Source organism: Gavia stellata, chromosome 4 (genome assembly GCF_030936135.1).
Source record: "Gavia stellata isolate bGavSte3 chromosome 4, bGavSte3.hap2, whole genome shotgun sequence".
NCBI classification, from domain to species: domain Eukaryota; kingdom Metazoa; phylum Chordata; class Aves; order Gaviiformes; family Gaviidae; genus Gavia; species Gavia stellata.
In genome coordinates, this window is record NC_082597.1 from 65288683 (window position 1) to 65313462 (window position 24780).

General features: G+C 40.9%; 1 protein-coding gene across 2 annotated transcripts in view; it reads left to right on the forward strand.

Moving 5' to 3' along the window:
- Positions 1-24780, forward strand: part of DGKI (diacylglycerol kinase iota) — a 110417-nt gene that overhangs the window by 68371 nt on the left and 17266 nt on the right. For both annotated transcript variants that reach the window (XM_059816128.1, XM_059816129.1), the window contains one exon: positions 13682-13707. In XM_059816128.1, coding sequence (XP_059672111.1) covers positions 13682-13707 — 26 coding nt within the window. The remainder of the gene's footprint in view (positions 1-13681; positions 13708-24780) is intronic.

Below are 24780 nucleotides of genomic sequence, written 5' to 3' on the forward strand. Positions count from 1 at the left end.
TAGTCAGGAGCTGCCTAGTGATAGTGAACCTTTAAAATTTTGAAGGTTGGTGAAGACTTGAAAAATTCAAGTGTTTCCCCAAAACCCTTGCATTGGAAAACTCAGCATCAGCTCTTAAATAGGCAGAGTAGTCTGTCCTGGTGTGTTTTGATAGAAAAATCTGAATTAGTTTTGTGGATCAGATTTAGTTTAAGCTGCATTTATAAGATTAAGCCACAAGAGTGAAGTGCGTATGTTTTAACCAGCTATTTGTACACCTGTACAAATTACTTTCCATTGTTTAAAATGCCAGATGAGTACTGATTGCTTTCAAACAAATCTTATTTGAGTGAAGGCATAAATCACCATCTCATCTTCACTGTACACTCCTGTGTAGTCCTTATAATAGAATTAGAGCACAACAAAATGCAGTGTCTGTTTACGCTTGACTCTTCCTTTTCTTTCTCTTCTGATGTCTTGGATACTTTTACAAATAGCTTGTAAGGCACGACTCTCACTACCTTAAAGTGGAGCATGAGAAAGGTTTGCCTAAAGCAACTCTCCACTTCTCACTAGGAAGGTGATATTAAAAGGGAGGCGATGTTAGTGAAAGGAATGATGAGGACTCAAAGAAGAGGAAAAGTGATGTAAAGAGAACTGAGAAAGGTTCAGGGAAAGACAAACATGGCTTAAATAGGGAAAGTGCTTTAAAGAAAGGAAAAAAAAAAAAAAGGAGGAATATGGCAAATGGATAAGAAATTGTTTTCAGGGAAAGCAAGTTCCCTGAGTGAGACTGAGTGGGAAAAAGTGATGCATCTCAGTGTGCAGTCTGGTCCTGTGCTTTGAAAGCTCTCATTATTGTCAGTGTGATGCAGTCACAATACTTAAAATCTTGTGCACATTCCAGATGGAAGCTACAATTTATCCACCATTAGGAAATCTTTTCTTCAGTTGCTGCTGTAAATCTTCCCCTACCCCCATTTCTGGAGACTTTCTTGACAAAAGAGGGCACCTGTTAATTTCTTTCCACTCTAGTGCCCAGGCGTGGTAAATAATGAATTTCATCTACTTTTTGCTCCTGTTGTGAATATTAATTCTCTCCATATACTTCAAGATTTTAGCTGCCTTCATTGCTTTTTGAGATTTTCAGTGGGGAAAAAAGGAATAATTATTGGTTTCCTTGAAGGTATATGCCTGCGGTTCTGAAAAGATATATTTCTGCCCTTTCTCATTCCCTTACAAACTTGCAATGTAACAATGAAAATCTAGCAGAATTTTGGCATTGCTTGGAATAATTTGTCTTGAAGCTTCATTTCTTGCCATCCAGAAAAAAATTTCAGCCTGACAAACAATAGGAAGGCTCTTAAAAATGGTAGAATTTAGCTGACAAAAAGGACCATGTTTTCTCTGTGAGATCCCTATGTTTTTAAAATCAAACCCTTCCAGAAATAGTTTGAATCTTTTATCTTCTCTGTATAGTCAGTTCAGTACAGAGATACTCACAAACAGGATAGTTATTTTTATTTTGCAGTGCAATGATTGAATACAAGAACAATCTGGAGACTGTAGCACTGCAGACAGAAATACTTCCCAGTGAAATTTGTATTCTTTTCAGATTGACAGCAAAGAAAAATCTTGCTTAGTGCCCTGTGCTGCTTTGCAGCCTGTGGGATTTCAAGTTTCTTTTAAGGACAGCTACTGTTGCTGGTATCTGTTACTATTTGGAAACTAATTTCACTGTCCAGCTTCTACAGATTTTCTAGTTTTCTTTTTCCTTCTGGAGCTGCTTAAACAGCAACCTCAAGTACAGCTGTAGATACAGAATATATATGAATTTGTCAAATGATTTGTCATGAAACTGGAAATGAGACTTTAACCTGGACAAACATTAATTCACAAGTTAGTTTTGAGCCTCTCCTATGTTGCACTTAATCTATGTCCACTTTCCCCAACCAATGTCTCTAGTTCTAGTGATGTTCATCCCTGTCATAGCTAAGGAGAAGGGACTCCTGGACATGTCTGATTAGTAGTCACACCTTGACTCAACTACAGAGAAAAGGAACACACTTTAGAGAGGAAAACTGTGCTAAAAGCACAGGGGATGGAGAGGAATGTTGGCAACAAAATTTCTTTTCAAAGACTGGCCCTCATGAGGTATGTTTTTGGTATATCCTGAGTGTATGACGTACAGACTGTGTATGTGAGGTAAACACGAGAACAGCTCTTCTCAAATCAGGATTCAAGAGCCTCTGCATTATTTCAGCCATGTTAGTACCACCTCAGTGATGGTTCTGGGCATGGGAAGATCCTGGCATTTTGCTCTGATGTCTGAAGATATGGAAGCAGGACTAGGGAAAGTGTTACCACATACAGTCCCTGCTATGTCAGGAAATGAGCCACGGCTCTATGGTGATTGCACCCACTGGACCTGAGGGACCTTTGCAAACAGCGAGAATCAGATGGTTCTGGAAACTGTTTAATGAAGTTTCAGCAACTTCTGGTGTCACCTTTAAGTGATTGGATACATGGAAAACCTTATTTAATAACCTCTTCCCCTGTTAATTAGTAGAATTTTTATGTCAGTACTGCTGAAGTCTGGCCTTATCTACAGAGAACTGGGGTGTAGAAAAATCCGTTTTTTTACTTATTAAAATTTCTGCAACAGTCATTAGTATTTGGTACTTACACATCATCCTGGCAACCCCTTTCCCAGTAATACTGAGCTTTAAGACATCGTCTTTTGTTTTCTGCTCTTGTTAACTGTGATTGGAAAAGGAAGAAATCAGAATTTGGTTTAGATTTGCATGTGTATGGCCTTATTTGTGTATGTGAGTGCAATGCAAATAGTATTTGTTTTCTTCCAGAATTAAGTCTCCATCCTTTGCTGTCAAGGTGCTGAATTGCTAAGGGGTTTTAACAACAGTAGGCACATCTGATGAGGTGGGTTTTTGTTTCTGCCCCTTCGATATGTGGGAGAAATAGAGTACATCCTGTACTGCATTCTGTAGGATGATTTTTTTCTCATCAGTACTTACTACCAAATAATTTTATTATTCAGAATGTAGCTCCCCAGAGTGGATTGGGTGGGATTTTAGCTTCCTCTTTTCCCACCCACCTGCCCCCGAGCCCTCAGAAAGAGGGCTCTTAATGATTTTTGTACCATCTCAACACCTGATGCACAGCTGAGGAAATTCACCCTGCTGACAAATTATTTTGGCACACAGTGACATGGAAAACACTCCCACACACCATGAGACTACAAATTGGCTTCTTTAGAGAGATCTTTCTTCTTGACTGGCATCCCGCTTTCCAAAAGGGAAATGCAGGCAGTCCAGCTCTCCTCTTCTCCTTGGGGTGATTTCAAGCAACAGAATATGCACGTGCTTGACAAAGGGACCTACCTACCCGGATGTTGAAAAGGTCAACTACCTCATAGCTTGAAAATGCTTTCTGAATAGTTCCAGTAGATAAGGGGATGAAAAAGAATTTTCAAAGTGGAATGTAAGTTTTTTGTTGGAGTATGTTTAAAGGATGACGTTGATGTTGACAGAGTACAGATTGCTGAGTGCCTTCGTTTTCTTTAAGATGATTACTATAACAGCTATAAACCTGCTTTCCACTCTCTGGCTGATAGCCAAGGCAGAAGTAATAGAGTTTTTTATTTTTCCCCTTCCCTTTCCTTGTTATAACTCCTTCTTTTTGCTTTTTTATCCTTTACTTCCATCCTTGCTTGCTTACTTTAGCCCCTGGATTGAGAAGCAGAACCTACACTGAGAAGTAAAGCAACTCTGCAGCAATGAAGGCAGGAGAACATAGCAAGACAGTCACTTCTTGTACCCTTGTTTTCCGTTTGGCTGGGTAAAAGAAAATTACTTCTGATAATTTAACCTTTAGGACCTCCTGCTTTCCTGCAAGCATCAGGCATGTGGTAACTGCACCTGGCAAGAGAAGGGTAGAGGAGACAGTGGAGCTGACGATGCCACTGTAGAGTGTGAATATTCCTCTCTTCAGACCCGTGGCCCGCAGTGACATTAAAGGCACTGGAAAAGGTGCTAGCTGGGTTTATTAGTGTGATATAGGATGATTGACAGCCTGTATTCTTCTGGGGTTGCTTTAAGCCCAGAATAAATATAGGGTGAATATCTTCCAGCACGGCAGGCTTCCAGTCCAATAAAAGTTGGAAAAGAAGTGAAGCTTGTAGTTTTGGGTAATATGTATGCCTGTATTTGTGTGTACTTGTTACTTATTTGTAAGAGTTGAAGTAAGACAAAAAGCCACAACATCCTGGTCCTACTTTTCTGAGCATTGCACAGGAATAGCAAGCCTTTGTCCATGTGCTTTGTCCCTGCCATAAGGAGCTGCCATCTGCTTGGAGAGGAGACTGGTTCTTGATGTGCTCTCACTCAGTACCAAGCTGTCTTATCAAAGCCAAAGCTAATAAGCTTCAGGGCGTGGGTACGAGACATAGTCCTGTACATATGTAACACACACATTGGAATACATGGTGTGTCCAAGCTTTCACACTAGGACATCTCGTAATCTGCATTCAGACTTATTTATTGATACCCCAGTCATATTCCTAAGTTCTTGTTTAACAGGCTTGCAAAGAGAATAGAAATGTAGTTTGGTAAAATAACTGCTCTAGACTATCACACAGTACTACTACTTTGCCTGAGTTGACAGTGTTAAACTCCAACAAGTCAAACCTTTGCTAACTTTCTCTAATTTTTCAGATATCTGCATGTTTGGATTTCAGCTGTGGCTGGAAACTGGAAAGTGTCAAAATACTATGCAACAAAAAGCTAGAGACAAAGCATAGTAATGTGAAAACAGGTCATCTTTTGAGGTTTGCAATTTAGTATTTTAGACCCACAAAGTTCACAGTGTTTGGTTGAGGCTGGGAGCAATATTTTGACATGAGTCTTCACTTGACTCCTTGAATGAAAAGTGAGGTTTTTCACTAGGGTTGCTTGAAATGTATATTGGTGAGCTGGTTTTGCTTGGTGGAGGTGTGCACTAAAGAGGTTTATTTCTTCTGGAAAATGTTGCTTGAAACAGAAAGTACCTGTGAACATGGGCTGGGTTTAGCATGCTTGAGTTGGGGAGAGATTCTCCGGTTCACCTGGGAACTGCTGAGGGACAGGGAGCACATTCCCCAGGCTGTGCATCTTGGCATGGCTGCTCTGCAGGGAGCTGTCCTTGCCCTCCCATGTCTAGGGTGCCTGTCCTAGTCCCCTGGCTGTGGACTTATATGTCTGAGTGTAGAAGGTGCTGTCTTCTTAAAATGCCTGCGAAAGGATTTCGCAGGTGAGAGGAGAAACTTCTGAAAGCTTAAAAGCATTCAAATGGGGAGGGAGAAAAGTTGTCCCTGCTTGCCTGCTGCTCCTCTGTGCTGGAAAAGGAGCGCTAAAAGCCACAGCTTTGTCTCAGTAGCTGAGAATGAGCGAACATTTAGTAGTTCTGGCACAGAGGTGTGTGCATGGGAGGGAAATACATGAGGAGCAGGGCCGTAACACATAGCCTTGCTGAGGTTCTTGGCAGTGTTGATGCCCATGGGCAAGCAGGGACAGATGGACCTGGTTAAATTATGCCAAGAGCTGAAATCAGAGAGCCAGCGGTGGCTTGGAGCCAGTGTAACCCTGACTTCTAGATTCTTGTTCCTGTGCCAGCCATCTAAAAGTGCAGCACGAAACCATATCTGAAACTCCCATTACAAGTTTTATTCTCCATTAATTACTCTGTAGCAGGAAAGTAAAGGGCTCAGCAATTCTGCTCTGCCTAGGACCTGTGTGTAATGCACATTAACTGAGGTGATTTTTTTTTTTTTAAAGATGGCAAGCAAGTGAGGGTTGCTTAGTGGTTAGCACTTGTGAAAATCAGGCCATGTATTTATGAACATAATTGCAAGAATCTGTTTCTGAGGGATTCCTGTGTTTCAGTCTCTCTTCTCCCAAAACCACTAAAGGCTATTTATCAGGAGTCACTGGTTTGCTTTGTGGTAACAAACACACTACTTAGGGTAGCTTCTAGATTGTTTAGAAACCCAAACTGGCCTAAGATTATTTGGGTGGTGTCTCGAAATACCAAGCGGCTGATGTGCTTCATGTCCATCTAACCTGAAGGCCAAGTGGCGATGTGACTTCTGAATCAGAGTATACCTGATGTGCTTGCTGTCATGGTTTTGTGGTTACCAAAATAATTCCTTTCTCTGGGTTAAATAAAAAAGTTAAAGTCATAGCAAAATGATCTCTGGGTTAATCTTTCTCTGGAAAAAGTAAAAATACAGAGATCCGTTGTTGAGGAAAGAGGTCAGATGTTTTGTTACCTGATTGCACCTAACATCTTTTTTTGCTTTTCACGTAGGATGTTAAGGTAGTGTGTACACCCAGACCCTTTAGTGCCTGTCCCAGGTCTTCTTAATAAAGAGCTGTTTCAAACAGCATCCAGTCCTTTGACATCCAGTCTGTTATTTCACCAAAGTATTAAATGATGTGGCTAGATCTCACTTTATTTCTTTTAGGGTTAGAGCCACATCAGTTACTGCCTTTCTTTTGCCTTTTGCCCCCCAAATTTGTCAAACAATTGACAGGAAGGACAGTGAGGATTTTGAAGATTTAATTCAAATCTGGAAATGGAAGAATAGCGTTTCAAAGAAGTCTGGATCAGGCCCTCTTCAAAATGAATGTTCCTCTGAGTTACTTTGGTGTCATGTAGTGATAAGAGAAAGAGAGGCCAAGTATTAAAAAAACCCAAAAAACCAACAACGCACTATCACCCTACAGTGATCCTGCTGGTCATTTGGAAATACCTTCTTTTTTCAAGGAAATAACAAGCCAGCTTTCTTGGATCATGTTTTGACCTTGATTTCAAGGTAGAACTATCTTTTTCAAGATGAACATGTTAGAACATCTCTCTCTTTCTTCTTCTCTCATTCTTCTTCTTTTTTATAGCAAGGTTAAGCATGTTTGGGTTTACATCTGATTTTGCAATAAAATCTTTTATTCCTTTGTTAAGCAGCAATTCCCAGGCAACTCCTCTGGGTGTCAGTACAACTTCAGGTATAGCTGCATTGTGGTGTTCCAAGCCTTCATTCAAAGCATTCTACAGTGGACAGAGAAACGGTAAGAGATAAAAGGTTAGACAGTAATGTGAAAAGATATGGAACAATATAAGGAACACAGACATTCCTGAGACACATCAAGTAATACATCTGACCTGCCCTTGTTTTCCTAAGGAGCCCCAAGCTACATTCCTGTATGTTGGACTGCTTGTGAACAGCCTGAGGCAATGATTTATGTGCAGGTAGAGACTGAGGCTGCAGAAGGAAGTTACAGAGATGCTAGGAAAAATACCAATCTTTGCCTTTAGCAGCATTGGAAAAAATTAGGCTCTCCAGATTGTTGTTACAGATTAACAGGACATGTATGAACGGATTTCTGCAAAATAATAAATAACTTGAACGGCATTTTTTAGATTCAGGGTGCATTGCTGGTCAGCATTTTCCCACGTGTGTGAGACAGTATGGCCTTTGTGAGAATTATTTGAGAGGAAAGAATGACAGGAAAGCTGGGATAGTAAAAGCAGATAGCTTTGTAGAGTGACTCATAGAATTGCAGAAAAATTTAGGTTGGGAAGAACCTCTGAAGGTCATCTAATCCAAACCTCTGTTCAAAATAGGTCCAGTTAGATGAAATTGTTCAGAGCCTTGTCTGGATGAGTTTTGAGTATCTGCAAAGCTGGAGATTCAATAATCTCTCTGTACAATCTGTTTCCCTGTTTGGTCATCCACACAGTGAAAAAGTTTTTCCTAATAGCCAATCTGAATTTCTCACGTCCCAACTTGTGACTGTTGCTTCTCCTCCTCCTCTTTCTTCAAGCAGACTCTGGTTCTGTCTTCTCTATACCTTCCCAGTAGGTAGCTGAAGGCAGCAACAAGATTTTCCCTGAGCCTTCTCTTTTCACTGAACGAAGCCAGCTCCCTCAGCCTCTCCTCATAGGCCTTCACCATCTCCATGGCTCTTTGTAGAACTCAGTCCAATTTGTCAATGTCTTTCTTGTTCTCAAGTGTCACAAGTACGGAGTAGAGGGTAAAAATCACTTCCATCTACCTTATGGCTGTGCTCTTGCAAATACAGCCCAGTATACCATTGGCCTTCGCTGTCGCAGGGAAATCTGCTGACTTACCTTCAGCTCATGCTCCGCTAACACCCTGCATCCTTTTCTGCAAAGCTGTTTTCCAGGTGGTAGGCCCCCAGCCTGCCTTCTTGCATGGGTTTATTCTTCCTGAGGTGCAGGACTTTGCATTTGCCTTTGTTGAACTTGCTAGGTTGCTGCTAGCCCACTTCTCCAGCCTGTTAAGGTCACTCTGAATTGGGCATGTATAGGGTCAAAGTGGACGTGAGGGGAAGCTCTCAGTAATTCTTAGGCTTTTATTTTTCATCAAGTGCCATGGCAGAACATGGTGATGCCCAGGCTGAGCATTATCTTTAACTCTTATTAGGCGCTCCAAGTAGGAGACACTGAGGGATCCGGAAAAAAAGCAGTTCTGCCTTTCTGCCAGTAAGATACAAGGTACTGTCTGCGGCTACGGCTGCAGGGGACTCACCAGTCCCAGAGTGCTGAATGAGGGGGTTTCCTCACCTTTATTTTAAAAATAGTTTACGTGCTAAAAATTTTCTTCTGTTACAGTCAGAGAATATATGAATAAATCCCAATAGAGAGGCCACTTTCAGTTCTGAAGAGATGTACACAAAAAATGAGAAGGAATGGGTTTAATCTGAAAGCTCTTTCTCTCCCCTGGTCACAGGCAGCTATTGTCAGACTGAATTAGAAAGTTTGCAGAAATACATTGCTTAAGCAGGGAAAAAGGGGAATGGTCATAAAACCCAGCAGAATTGCTGCACACAGATTGTTATTTGGCCTTTAAATGGTAAATGGCTGGTTTTAAATAGGCCTGGTGCAGATGGTTTCTGCTACAGGTTTATTGATTAAAATAGCTGCTTTACATCAGCTCCGGGTTTGTTTCTCTAGAGGCTTTTGTCTTCATGAATAATGTACCCATTTGCTGAAATGTTGTTAGAATTCATCTGCTGGAGGCTGGCTGTATTTCTCTAGGTTCCTAAGCCTCAGTTAACTAGGCTCGAAATTGTGACAGTCCCTGCCCTTCCCTCCTTAGAAATGAATATTCCCTCTTCCATGCTTCCAGTGCTAAATAAATCTAGTGCATGCACATTGGAGAGTGCACTTGGAAACAGCTGTGAGTGTTTGGCTGTTTGGGGAAGGCTTGTATGATACTGAAGGCTGTCTTGGCTATACTGGGGATTAGGTTTTTGCCAGCAATTGATCCAAAGCCTGTAAGAGTGAGTGGAAAAATTCCAGTGAGCTTTGGATCAGGCCATTAACTCTGAGGCACAGTGTTGTTTTAGGTGGGCATGTCTCATGCCTTCAGTATCATAAGTCTTCCAATTTGCTGGAAGCATCTCGTGAATGTATGAGTAAGGGCTTTTTACGTTATTATTCAGGCTATTTTATGCATTTCTAAATATGTGTACCTCATTTCTTGGGAGATCCTTGTGCATTTTGTGTTAAGCACAAAAGGTATTGCTTTGCTTGCATAAGGAATGGTGGAACAGGCAATGTGCAGCTTCCCCTTGCAGACTGAGGCTTGCAAGTACTATTATATCTTCTGAGTAGAGCTTGCCACTCTGCAACAGGAGGACAGCACTACTGCAGGACCTATAGCGAAAGGAGGGGGATGAACAGCATGGAAAGCAAACAGAGGTGATAACATACTTTCCCTCCTCCTCCATTCTGATGCTCTTCCCTATTGTCGTAGTAATATTTGTCTTCCCTTTAACTAGTCACTACAGCAATAGCTCTTCATAAAGCATCTGTCAAATCAGGGCAGGGGAAAAGTCAGATTAATGCCTTTGGTGGAAGTATTTTAAATTGGGCTTCCCTTTCACAGTTATGCATGAGAAAGGAGCATTGTTGGTGGAAGAGCTAATTTAATCTCATGATTCTGGAAATGTAGCCAATCACAGATAGTCTGCTACTGCCTTGGGGGGGTGGGTGATGAGTGTTTCTTTCTACAATTTTACACCAAGATAAAATCAGAAACAAGTAACAATTAATATGAAAAATAAGCAATTGCATTCTGAAATGGCCAAGACCAGGGCATTGCAGTGCCTGAACCTTTTTCTGAAGGTTTTGGGGGGTTGATTTATTTTGTTTTGTTTAACCAAATTAAAATCTCTTCAAGATTTCATTTGGCAAAGTGTTTTGACCTCGGTGGGACCACAGATCTTGACAGCATATTATTTTTTCTGAAGTATCTCTGACTTGTCTCTATTTTTTTGAAGGCATAGAGGTTGTGGGAATAATATCTTGCTTCTTTATGACAGTCAAACACACAGCTAGAATCATACTCTGAGGGCAGCTGACAGGCACTAGATAGATAGTTACTGTGTGGATGTTAGCAGCTGTGAATCCTCCCTTCTCAGGACACCCATCTGGTGAAGAGTGCTGCCACAGTATATCCTTCACACTTCTGACAGACCTGAGAGAAAGATGTGTGACTGGAAATATGAGCATCTACTGGATATTTTTGCTGTTGGGAAAGCCCCCTGTGGCTGTGGAGTGAGTGTATGTGGTTTAGAGCAGGTATTAGACTTTCTTTCTTTCCTCCCTTAGAGCCTATCATAAGCATGGGGTAGACTAGACAATGCATAAAATGCCCAACGCTATTAGTGTGGCCTTCCCAGCAGCCTCACTTCCTTACATTATAGTTACAAGCAAGACTCCCCTTGGTGTAGTTAGGCCAGTACTTGAACGGTTTGGCAAACCTCCCCCCTGCTAAAATGTATGGCCTGAAATTGTAGGAGAATGTTGAAAGTCCTCTCCACTCTTTGCCAAAATACTTTATGTCAGTAGTGAAACAAAGGAAGCCTAGTTTTTTGTGGTTGAACCTTTGGTATGTCCAGTGGCGGAAGCTCTTGTTGAGGCTTTCCTGTGGCTGACATATTCAAAACCTCTATGGCTTCGCAGCTACCTCAAAGTTTGAGCTTATGCTGTTGCGTTTTCTTGTGAAAGCAGAAACTGGCTCTCCAACCCCTCTGTTAACAATGGGTGAAACGAGCCAACAAGCTCAAACTTTATTAGGGTGAGGCAGAGAGGTGCATATGTACACATCAAGATGCTGTGATTATATAAACCTTATTTTCTCAGGATACCAGGCTACACGGTTCCAAAAGATGCTTGATGAAGCCTTTCAAATGAAAACACTGCTAGTAGCAAGAGCAGTACCTGTTTGATTTCTTATTGTTCAACCTCTGTGTTCAAGGCATGCAACAACGCAACAAAGGTTCATGGCAGTAGTATTTTAAAAAATATATACTAATTTTGGACACACTAAATATTCACAAACATATTTTTCATCCCGCTCTTCAATGTTTTAATCGAGAAGGCGGTGGTATTGTTATAGTGTCTCTCCTGTTGTTGATGCTTTAAGGAACTAATGACATCTGTTTTACCAGGCATAAGGAAGAGCCAAATTATAGGATAATTTGTACTGTTTATTTTATTGTTTCACATGAAGATCTGAAAGGTAATGAAACTGTGCAATTAAGAAAAAAACAAAAGAATAAATTCTACTGATGCTGTGGGATACTGCATTAGCCATGAGTGGAGAGTCAGAATACGTGAGCTAAGGAACCTGGCGTGACTTCTGCATGTAAAAATATTTTTAAGTACCTAAAAATTTGCACCTCTTGATATGGCCTATTCTGCACTGTTTAACCTTGTAGAAAACTCTTGTGTGTTGAGTTTTGACCTTTAGAAGGGTTTCTGCTGGGGGTTGTGGAGGAAGGCCTGTAACTAACAGGTCAAAGCAGTGGGACAGAGTCCTAGTGATGCCTGCTAGTCTTGTGGGTTATCTGTGTTCCTACTGTATTTCCACAGACATGATTGAAGTGCAAGGGCAGAGCTGGCCTGGTTGGCAGCAGAGCAGGATACATGCCTAGGATGTTCAGCAGCAATCAGAGGATTTAATGGGAGTAGAGCGTTAATTAATTCTGATCCATACAGACACATTGGCTTCTTGCACATTCAGAATCTTAATTAGGCAATCACATTTTTTCCTTTCACAGTGACCATTGCTCCAGCTGTGCTGTAACTCTTTCCACTCTTCTTTTGCAAATCTCTCTCTTTTTTAAAAATTTACATACCTCATTAGGAAACTTTCCTTCTTTTCTTTCCATTTTTCCTGTTTGCATCTACATATTTGCATATCTGCTTCTGATGTCCTATAATCCCTCAACTTTCATTTTCAGACCCCTGTTATGGAATGAGATCATGACTCCTTCCTCAGCCACTTTATTCCTCTAAATCCAGAGTTTGTAACCTTTCCCTTCCGCCCCCCGCCCCCCCAGCCCCTGCTGACTCCGTTAAATATACATGTGCTCTTTTCCTCTTTGCTCCTTCTTTTCCCTTCACCCCTCTGTGACTGCTTTTCTTATGTCAGCTTTGATCTGTTTGCTGGCAACAGTAACATTATTAAATCTTTAGTAATTTTTTATTTTTTATACCTTGGTGCAAAATTAAATGTATCTTGGAAAGGAAGCATGAGTTGTCCCACTCACTGCAGGAACAAACTCCTTGTTACCTGGGTGGGAAGGCTATATATGCAGTTGAAAATCTTTATTGGGGAAGTGCTGAGGCAATGGTCCAATTCACTCTGTGCTGTCAATCTGGTCTAAATAACCAAGGCACATCCCAGATTTGGCTGTACAGTTAGCCCCAGTTTTGCTAAGCCAAGTTACTGCAGCAGAGGGAAAAATGGAGGGCCAATACTTTACACCTCTTTATGTTCCTTTGTTGTGGGTGCTGACCAAAACGATGAGGAGTGTGATCCTGAATGATGGAAGCTGTGACAGAAATCTATGGAATTCAGTGGGGCCCTTCTCTTCATCAGCAGGGGCCTGAGACGTCCCTCATGTTTTATAACCCCTCACTCTTGGAATATTATCAGAGGCTTAAGCCACTGGTTAGGGTATCCTGTAACTCTCTTGTATTGCTGCTGTTACGTTGCTCTTTACTGTACTTACACCTGTCCAGACCCCCTTTTTTTTTTTTTTTTTGTCTGTTTATGTTGCTTTTGTGAAGATGGCATGAACTGGTATTGATTACAACTAGTGTTTTATGGGCTCCACCACATTGACTCGTGGTAAGAAAAATGACCACCTTAATGACTGCAAGTTCCTCTGAAGCTATAATTTCCTCAACAACCCCTAGCTGTGAAGTTTCCTCCTGGCCCACACTTAATTATGGTCCCTTCAATAATCTCTGAAGGATCAGGACTTTCTGAACAGTAATGTCAGCTATTTCTAACAGTAACAGTAATAGATACGTTCTTTGCCAAGTACCTAGAGAAACTCTTGGCATAAGTGCTTAACAGTGCAGCTGCCAGCTGCCTTATGGACATGACTCCATATGGCCACACTGGTCTGCAGAACCTGCTCTCTGTCTCTGCCCCTTTCTGCTCTTTTCTTGTCAGATGCCTTCCAGTCCTCCCTTCTAAGTTAGCCCTTAGAATAAAGAATCAAACCTTCCAATTCCTCCACACTCTATTCCCCATAATGACATTGAACCTTATTTGTGGCCTTTCCATACCAAAGATTGACTGGACTTTGTTGTTTTATTCCAGGTCACCGGTCTCTTCAGAAGATCAAGGTAAGATGTGTTTTATAGATATAATAGCATATTAAAAATGAGACTAAAGACTAGCTGTAAGCTGAGTTTTAACACAGTTATGGTGGAGAAAAATGACTTTATAAAAATTAAACTTTGGTGTTGCTCAGACTTTGTTCACCCATAGACATCAAGTGCTTGTTCCTTTAGTTCATTTAGTTGGGGCTGGCAGAAGTTAAGCCTGTGTTGAGTTATTTGTAAAATGAATCTTGCTCAGGCAAACTGAACTATTGCAAGTGTTTGCGATTTATTCACACAACTGCGTAGGGCTTCAGCTATGAAAAATTACGTGTGGGCTTAAAGGATGATATACAGTTTTCATGAAGATGAGCTGATCTCCTATGACTCTTATAGGACAGCACCTTTGTAGCAGAGGAGAGTGGATTGTGTTTAAAGGCTTGAACCCAAGTTATCTTGGGTTAACACTAAAATCAATTTGGTAGCATGGTGTGGAATTTAGTGCTGCTTGGAGCTTCTACATATAAAAATCTCATGGCTTGAGTACCAAGAGTTGCAGGTTATGGTAATATATTTACTCTGAAGGAGACTGAAGGATCTGATCTTCCCCTGTGGACTAAAGAGGGAGTTTGCAGTGACTAGCTGGTTAATAACTATGACCAACTTAGGTGCTTAGAGCTAGGTGGTATAAATATCCCTCTAAGAGTACATTAAAGTATGGTTGCATTGATACTGAAATCCAGAGACGTACTTAGAGCTAGGTGGTATAAATATCCCTCTAAGAGTACATTAAAGTATGGTTGCATTGATACTGAAATCCAGAGACGTACTGCAGGTGAGGTGGTAATTGCACCGGTAGAATTGCACAAGGAATGGACAAAAAAAAGGGGGGGGAGATTGTAACTGAGAGGGGAAAGTTCATCATGTAGCTCTGAATCTGGAATATTATTTTGGACCACAAAAGAAAAAAAAAATCTCTTTTCTTCTGGCATTCAGTTTGTATGCAGTTACGCAATCAGCAAAATTTCTGGACAATACAATAAGTATTATTCCAGAAAGGTCCAGATGGAGAATAGTAAGGACTATCGCAAATGGAGATGTAAGGAGGTCTGAGCCTGGAAGTATGTCACTGAAGTATGTGCACTTGCAGTGTGGAGTGATGAGTTGGGTATCAACTTACATTGTTCTTGGCTCCAGCTAACATCATTTTAGTCCAGTATAGTGGCTGTCAAACATATCGTCATTAATAAATTTTCTTTCATCTCCTTGACATGTCATTTCTTAGTAAAGAAAGTTATAAAGAAAGCGATAAAAATGGACAAACACGTCAGACCAAAGATATATCTAGCCCATCTAGTCCATTCCTAGTGTCCGACAGCAGTGGATCTCCTGACAAATACGAGCATGAGAATTGCAGAAGAATACAGTTTGAATTTCCTGGTGTACCCTATCAACTTCCCGTGATTTACAGCTCATTGACTTTGTGAACCAGAGAAAGTTTTCTTGTTTTATAGTTCATCTGCTTTTTACCATGACCACAGCTTCTTAATATAAAGTACTGGAGACTTGTGAGAAGTTAATAGTATACACCATTTCTCCAACCCTCAGAAGAAATTTGAAAACATTATGGTCTAATATACTAATATATATTTCAAGACCTGGACTCAAGCTGCTTGTTGGTGCATAAGCTTGTTAGTGATAGACTACTCTTGCTTTTTCATTTCCCTTGCATTTATTCCATTGCTCCAATTTTACCTATTAATGGAGCAACAAAAAGTATAAATGTATTTCCTTGTATATCTTTAAATTTTAGTATTTCCTGCTGTCAGAATTCTTTCCTTCTTTCCACTGTTTTTATACTGTTCTAGTTTTTCACAAAATCTTCCTGTTTGCCATCTACCATCTGCTGCCAGGGTCTGGCTTTTCAAGTTTGATAAACATCTCTGAATAGACTCTTCCTTCCCTTTCTTCCCTTTCTCCCATAAGAAACCGCCTCTGAAATGCAGAGTGAAAGGCCTATGTTCCCTTGACCAATTAGTGACGTGATAGTCCTAGTTATTAGAAGTTCTGTGTGGAGTATCTAACTAGAGTTGTCATCCATGTAAATATGTAGGAGCTTTTCTCAAACACAAAAGATTTCACATGCCCCAGTGACTTTTCAGAAAGAGAGGTCCAATAGTTGGATTTCTGCTCTCCCACTCTGCCACATACAGACCATGGTAAACAACCACAGTACTAGAAGGAAGACATGACGAAAGTGCTGTAGCACAAGCTGTTTTGAGCCTAGGTGCTTCTCAGCCCACTTCATGCATGTGTGGAAGCATCTAAAATCAGTCTTGGATCTGAAATCTCTTATCTAAACAAAAAGAGGAAGGGTCCAGGACAGAGCTGAAAACTTATCTCTGAATTGTATATTTTTCTTGGAGTAGGTATCCAGGAGTCAGTTTTGAGACTCTTATTTTCATTAATAATCAGTACTCAACTGTGTGCCTATTCAAGTTGTTAAGCATGCATATGTAGTTTTATAAGGCAGTAATGCTTTGGAGTACACAATGGGACAAGATCCAACTGTAGAATAACCTACCCTCACTGGCATCACTCTATGTCCTGTGTTTCAGCTGCTCTTCCCTATTATGGGGCACCTTTCTAGTGCTGATTTTCTGATGATGTAATGTGTTGGCCATTACTGAGAAAAGGTGCTTTTCTCATTTGTGTTGAATCTTTTGCTTTAACTTCCCATTTGGTTCCTGATCTTTGTTTTATCTTCTTTAATCTTCAGTCCTCATTTTTTTCTTCTACTGTTTCTCTGTGTTTCTTTCTTTCCATCATCCTTGCCTCCCTTTTCAAGTGTCTCTTTCCCCTTGACCATGAGTTTGCATTCTACATAGGTTCTTGCATTGTGCTCCTCACTTTGGTTTCTCAATGCCCTGCTTCTCCTTAGTGTGGACTGCCTGCTTCAAGCATTAGTTACAAGCAGTAGTGGTAGTATCTGTAGTGTAGCAAGAGAGTTGCTACTAGAATTAGCATCTAATGTGAGTGGCACTTTCATTAATCCCTGACAGGACAATGCATTATGCTGTCTTGAAGAGTGGGTGAGGATAAAGCACCATCTGTCTGGGACTGGGCATCTACTGAACAATTGTATCAGCACACAATGCTCCTTGTTGTGGACTTTTGTTAAAGGCACCTTTATCAGTTACGAAACACAGACATTTTAGTTGGCACAGAAAGGGAAACAGTACTGCTAGAAAATCCCAAACTTAAAAAGAAAAAAAACCAAACCTCTTAAAGATTTTAGAAGGTTTGTGTCTTTGTTCTTGGTACAGGTAGTTAGGAAATACATAACTAAAGAGTGAAATTCATCTTCTTCTTTCCTCTTCTTTCTTTTTTTAATTAAAAAAAAAAACCAAACCACAAAAAGAGCAGACAAAACCCCTAATCACCAAATTCCCTAACTGACTGACAAAGTGGAACAAGCTAAGTAAATACCAAAGCATAGTAGTTTAGACAGGGGATTAGGGTGATGGCTGTGAAGAATGAAATGGAAGGGCTACCTATTCGGTCAGGTGGGCCCTGGTGCAGTTACATGACCTGCAGCCTTGGAGGACAATGGTCTTTCTTTGGGTGTTGGGACTAGCTGACAGTCAACAATGGGCAAGTGGCAGGGCCACAGAAGACCTGGTGGATGTCATGAGGGAGGGGACAGGCAGCTCCCCTGTTAGTGAATGGTACCACCTGCTGTATTTTCACTCTATAAAAATCCTGGTCTTATGCTCAGGAGGCCTGAAGCTGTTGGAGGTTACTCAAAGAAATCATATCCATTGTTTCTAGATCACGTATGGTACTGTGATGGAAATGAAGACTTCTAATGCATTGCCTGGCCAGTACACAGTCATTCCCTGATTACCACTGAGTGAATGGTTGAGGTTTACCAAACCCTTCCTTCATCCAGCACCTTTCAGTACTGCACTGTACACTGTATTTATGCTAGATCATGCCCTGCCCACTCTTATTCACAGCTGGCCTGCAGAAATCTGTCTACAAATTTTCCAGTGCTAATGCATTGAATAATATTCTTATATTTTACATTACCTTTGGTCTAGCTTCATCTGGCATATCTTTACCATTCTTTGGTTACCCTATGTAACTGAGTTGGTTGTTCTTCATCAATACCTGAGCAACTGAGGGAAATGATTTTAAAAAGAGTACAATGAGTTCCATTTCAGCCTTCTGGAAAAAAAATACCATCAAACTCTTGTGGTGTGTGGACATTGGCATGTTATTTATCTAATGGCAACTTGCAGTCTATCAATACTTGTTTGCCTAACTTCAAAAAGAGAAACCTTGACTTTGATGGAACTGCTCAAAGTTTTAAGCGGCTATACTAATGCATCTCAAGTAGCAGTCAACCCCAGTGATTAGTCCTTACGCATCTGAGTTCCATTCTGATCTGGAGACAGGAGGTTCCAAATATTTCTGTCTCTGGTCTTATGGTCTTCTTGTTTCTCTATAAACCCATGAAACTGGGCTTTTTGCATGTTTGCTTCTAGCAGATGTGCTTTTTTGCTGCATCAACGTGATTCTAGCAAGCTTTGTTGTGATTAAACTCAGTTGTTTTTTATTTTCTTTTTTTCCTGCAATAGATTCCAAATTCATGAGGGAATAGGGGACAACTAGAAATTAAGACAAGAGGCAAATATATTCAAAAGAGACATTTTGGAGACAGTTGGTTATTATGACATCGTAATATGATACAAAGGGTGAAGATGAAGGACGATATTTCTGCTTGGAAAGATGAATGGTGACACTCAAAGATCTTTCAGATTCTGGCAGATGGTGGTTCCATGATAATACTTAGAGTCATCCAGTTTGGATACCCTATCTTTAGGAGGGATTTGTACAGAGCCAGGAGTGCATTAGAAGTGAAGTGGGTTTAAATGGTGACCTTCAAATTATCCTCTATTAGAAGAGTTTTCCACAGGGATAGCTTGGCCCAGGTTCAAACTGGAAGCTTGGGGCAGGAGGTGTAATTCTGTCTCTAGATATCCTTCTGGACAGAGAGAGCTGCTGTATGTATTATAAGGAAGGGAGTGATCAGCCGTGTGCATGGAAGGCAGTGGCAGCTCCATCCCATACAGCAAAATGCATTGCTGTGCAGTATCCGCTCCTGCCTTGGAGGCAGAACGTGCTGTGCATTGTGGTATTTGCTCCAGTGCTGTCTGCTCCATTAAAGATAGGAGGTCTGAACACATGCGAGGAGGGAGATGGCTGTAGAAGCCTCAGCAAAGAGTACAAGAGCTGAGAATACTTCCTGGGACCTCCAACACATGGGATTTCCTGATGTCCCTGGCGGCCTGTGGGAACATGGACTTCACGCTCTCAACCTCCTTTCTTTTTTCTGGAGCCACTGCCCACTACACTAGTCTGCATCATAGTCTGCAAAGGGATGTTCTCCTCCTAAGTTTTTTAAGCATCCTGCCATCCTCAATACAAGAATGAGCAGGGAACTAAAGAGGAACCCAGACGTCTCAGTGCTGGTAGAATTTTAAAAAAAAAAAAAGGCACCTCTGTTTTGTACACCAGATTCCTTCAAAAGAGAAAGTGATGGTTTCATGCAGCTCCAGCTGAGAAGCTATATTCCTCAGGGTGATATTGCAGCCGAATACCTAGCAACAAATTGAGATGTCTTGGAATGCTTTCTCCGAACAAATCAAAGACAGTACAGTGGGGGGGCTCCTGACTGCAGGTATTTATTTTGATTAATTAGCCACTTTGGGAAGAAAGCCCTCCTGGATAGTGTTTTGAAAGTACGTCTGTGGCCAGCTGAGCCAACAGTTCCTTGGGGATCTGCTCTGAGTTTGTTCATTTACTTCTCTGCTCAGCAGAGACTGGTGTCAACACAGAGCCGTGGTCCATGGTACCTGTAGCAAGAGAAAGCATTCTGTCAAAGCACTTCTTTAGGGCTGAGGGAACTCCCCTCTGCCCAAAACCTTTAAAAGGTGCCTACACCTCACCTCTCATCACATCTAAGCAGGCTGAGGGGTCAGTAGGCAACTGGGAGGAAGAGGTCTGGCAGATGTGGGCATCTCAATGAGTAATAGAGGAGAACTGGGAAACGTTTCTTTCCAGATGGCCACTGCCATTATCCCTTTCCCCTCAGGAGGAAGTAGGAGTAAGGAATGTGTTGTCTGAATCAGGGTACCAATTTTCAAGCAGAAGCCCTGGGTAACCTTGCAACCTACTTTGCTCCTGTTTTTTGTTTCTGATGGAGGCTGCTCATGGTCAGATAAGAGTGGCGACTTGTTAAAGTAAAACGAGAAAACAATTCGCTCCACCCACCGAAGACCCTGGCCAGCAAATAAATGCTTGAACTGACTTCCAGATTATTTAGTCCTCCTGTGAAGCCCTAGCTTGTTGAGGAAGAGTTACTTAGATCTTGGCAAGCAAAGGCACTGCGGCCAGTCTTGCAGTGGCAAAAAACTGGAGGGAGTGTGGTAGGAACACCTGTGATAGTAATAGTCCACCAAGTCAGGGAAGGGGGAGGAACAGTGTGGCCCACAATGTTCCTTTTTTTGCTATCCTTTTTATTTTTAAAGAAAGTATAAATCATTGCTTAATTATTTTACCTAGAATTCTCTTCCTGCCAAAGTAATGCCGTTCTATTGATAAAGTGGCTGCATTAGTCAACTGAAGTTTTCCCTGCCTTGTGTTCTCACTGCTCAGAGACATTTTCCTCCACCGCATCGCTCCTGAAAATGACATTAATTATTCCTGTCTCGGCTTAAAAATAAAAATGGTGGAAGGGAAAAGGAAAGAAAAAAGTGATGATGTCTGCCAGATGGTACTTAGTTTATCTGCAACTGTTCTTTGGGTTTTTGGACCATGTACAAAGGAAGTCCTTTTTCTTTATGATCATCCCTTCCTTTTGTAAATCTGAGTTAAATGGTCTTGCAGGAAAAGTTCAGTATTAGGGTCCGAACACTTCCACTCCTAACTATCAACTGCACTCTCAGCTCAGCACCAGTGCCACATAAACAGTTCAGGGTGGACTCTAATTAGCATCAAAGTACCTTTAAACTAGTCTGACAGTGCAAATGGGGCCTTAAAGGCAGCTTGAGTGTAATTTACATCTGCTTGAAAGCCTCTTTATCCTTCCAGAGTTGTATGAAGGGACTTCTGTGTAAGTGAGAATTTAGCCTTTCTTTCCCTCCAGCAAGCCTGTGTGGTTATTTTTACTTTTTTTTCCCTCTCTAAACAGTGGTGTGATGCTGTGTGTTGTTTGAATCTAAAATTCTTAAAAAGAAAAGGTTTATAATACATATTTATAACCACCTGAGTAATAGATGATTTTTTGCATGTTAAAATTCTTGTCTTATTCCCAAGTTAGGCAAACAGATGCAGTCAAAACTGTGTCAGTTCTCTCCTTTGAACCCGCACAGGATGCAGTGCTTTTGTAACTAAAGGACAACCCACAAGTGTTTAGAAGGGTTTTCTACCTCTTTGTGCAATCCTAGAAATAGATCTTATTGATGTATGACTTACTCAGAGGGCCAGCATGCTTCAAAAGTGTCTCTCAAACCACAGGAGAATGTGTGCTTATGCACCCGTTTTTCTGTACAGATGGATTAGCTTGAGATGCTGTGTGCAGGTCTTCGTAATATTCCCCTTGCTGTGAATAGTCATCAGATATCTGTGTTTGGCTGCTGTTCTGCAGATGTGCTTTTGAGCTTTTGGTTGCAGCAGGTTGCTTCACTGTCAGTTTTCTTGGTCTCTTGGGAGCATGTTGAGCTCTCAGGTTCTTTATGTGGTTTTCATGGAAGTAGTGCCTCACAGCACTGCTGTCACGAGCTACCCAGACTGGTGCCATTGCTCGGATTCCCTAAGAAGCCTAAGCCTTTCCCAAAGCTGAAATCCTGCAGGGAAATCTTGTTTACCACCTGTTTCTTTAGGATAGTGGGTAGTGGCAGCAAACAAATACATTTTGGAAAAATTTTAAAAATCAATGACTCTTTGCTTTAGCCAGCACAAGACATACTATGTTCTAAGCAGAAAGCCTCTCTAAACTGCATGTATTTTTGCTGTCGTATTTCCATCATGCTTTGTATACAGTCTTTGGGCTGAGGCAGCACTCTTCTAGCAAGCCCAGGAACCTTCCCCCATTCCCCATTCCCATGCCAGACAGCTCCTTCAGATGTAGACTGCCAGCATCTTCTTTCTCATGGCTGATGTTAGATGAGAAAGAGGTGTTGCTGACATATAGGGCTAGACTTTCTAAAACGGCTAGTGATGTCTCTTCAGGCTTACAGACAATCAAACTCCCCATCAAAATGTCCCTTGTTTAGTTATAATGCAGCCTCTTTCTCGAGCATTGAAATGTGAAACTGGTTCTCCTGGTCTGTTAGCCATCTTTTTGCTGAAGATGTTCAGCACTAAAGTTTAAAAATTGTGCAAAAATATTCTTCTGTTTGGTGCAAGATTTTTTTTTCTTTTACTATATGTCAGCTTTAGTTCAATGTGGAGGTAAAAATCACCATAAAAAGAAAACAAGATGGAGGTTAACACCTGACACAGATATCCCCAAGAGTTTTACTACCAAACAGCACTACTAAGCTTTATGTTCAGGCAGATTCCCCAGCAGTACATGGGCTGCTTTTGCAGGGTATTCTCATGAAAATGGACATTTTTTGCCTGAACACAGCTTTTTCTGTGCACAGCTGTAAGGAAAAACTCAGTCCTGATGGTTACGATAGGACCAAATGTTTGTGTCCTTATCTTGTCATAAGTTGTGCACTGTTACAGTAACAGGCTCCAAAGGGTGTGTATATCCATTATAGGGGCTTGGTGCAGCTTTTTTTGCCCAACCAGTTAGCCTATATTCAGGGACCTTTGCCCCATTCTATCAGGAGGAAAATTTTGTTGTAAGAGTCAGACAGCTGTTTGATGTAAAGTCCTTTTTCAGTGAACACAGAAGTTATTTTCTTGTGCAGAAGTTCAAGAAGGTATTCACAGTAGACTTTTTTCTTTTTCTGCTTTTATTTTTGCTAGTCTTTTGCCTCTCTTATATCCTCACAGAGCTTTAATCATTTATTTCCAGGTTTTTTGCCAGCATCTAGGAGACCCCTCAACCCCCAAGGCTTACCTTCCATTTACTTTTTTTCATGGTCTTCAGTAGTTGCTTCCAGTTCTTGCAGGTGCATAAAATAAATGAAGAAACATTTGATTTCTCCTTCCACTCAGCTTAGCTTCAAAGAGAAATGTTTAAGCATCATCAGCTTTGGTGAGACTTGAGATTGTCTGTAGATCAAACAGCTGCAAGCTCACCGTCATTCCAACAAAGTATTACTAATTTTGTAATTTAATTTCTCAGTTATGCAGACAGTTTGGCATACATATTTTAAAGGGTGTTTTTTTCTGTAACTTAAAAGCAGGTTAAATATTGGGAAGAGGTAAAGGGTTTGTAAAAGCTCAGATGCAGAGATTTGCAACCTTTCTTAACCATGGATCCCTAAAACTTTACTATGGGACTGGCAGACCCTTCAGAAATGTCAAGTGTATGCACTGCTTTATATCTTAGATGCTTGTTTTTCATAGTCATCTCGGAAGGGAAGCAGTCCACAAACCAGTTCCCTGTGGTGCCCTCCACCCCTTTCATCTGCAGGCCAAGGTTGAAGCTCATTGCTAGAGTAGGAAAAAGTCAGTTCTGTACATTTCTGGCTAAGTTATGTTAATGTCAGGTTTTCATATTAGATTTGATCTTTACTAGGTTGTACAAAGCTATTACAAGCAAATTGTTGTTTACAGAGAAAAGAATATTTCTGAACAATAATCTATATGGACTTCACACTCACTTGAGAGCATAGCTTTTTGAGTGATTGAAATAGAAGTTATTATTGATTTCTATAAAACTAGTGGGAAATTAACAACGAGGGCTTGTTTTCTTATCATTTCTGTAATGCTGATCTTTAACAGCTCAGAAGACTCCAGCTGTGTAAAAGCACTCTTCTAGTTAGAGTCAGCTTTTAACTTCTCAATGTGTAAAACAGTAATTACTTTAAATTTCTGACTCTGTGAACTTCACAAAGTCTACAACAGCAATAAAGAGCTGGAAATGTTCTGGAAGCTCATGATAGGCCAAGTTAAGTTTAATAACTCTCAAGAAATTTCATGATGTCACCTTCTGCAGCAGTTTCTTCTTCATCATCAGCTCAGCAAGGTTTCAGCGAGGCAGTATTTCATGAGATGTTTCTTAAATGTTCCCCTGAGCAAATCTAGCAGGAGATGATGGTGGACACTGAGGCTCAAATTCTGGGGGCCCCACACCAAAGCTCTAATGTCTCATATTTTTTATCAGCTGCCTCTAACCAGTAAGAAACATCTAGCATTGAAATGCAGATGGCGTATCAATTCCAAGTGCTGAATTGGTGCATTAGCTGTGTCTTAGAAAGGGCTGGACAGTCGCAGGCACTGCCTGATAAAAGAGGTTTCTACAAGGTCCTCATCACTTCAGATCATCAGCTGTCTTATTGTGTCTTTTGAAAGAGCTAAAGATTTTATGAGCCCGAATTCTGTTGGAGTTATGGTAGTTGAATTCTACCATAATTTCCCATGTGCTTGGATGTTGTCATACACTGATCAGATGCATTGTTAGCCTGGTATTTTTTAACCCATGGTAAGATGTATTATTGCAAATAATACTTTGCTCTCAAACTGCATTTCATTCATAAATCTCAAACTGACTGCATTTTAATCATGGATGTGACAACTCCTTTGTGTGGTACTTATTTAAAACTCTGTTTTAAAGTATAATTCTGCTCCCTCCCGTGACAGTTCTTAGACCCTCACTAAAGAATTGCCTGGAGATGGTGAAAACCTCAAAACAGTCACACATTTTTATCAGCATTCTCTGTAGCTTAGTTTGTATAGCAGTAGTGGGTGCAAATATGGTGTGGAAAGGGTCAGATCAGGTGTGCAATCTGATGGGTAAAATCTGGAAGATATTTATGGTTTATGAATAACTTGTACTCACTTAAAAAGACACATTACTCCTGTACCACTGACACTGGCAGACTGCAGAACTGTACTGGTTTTTGAGATTCT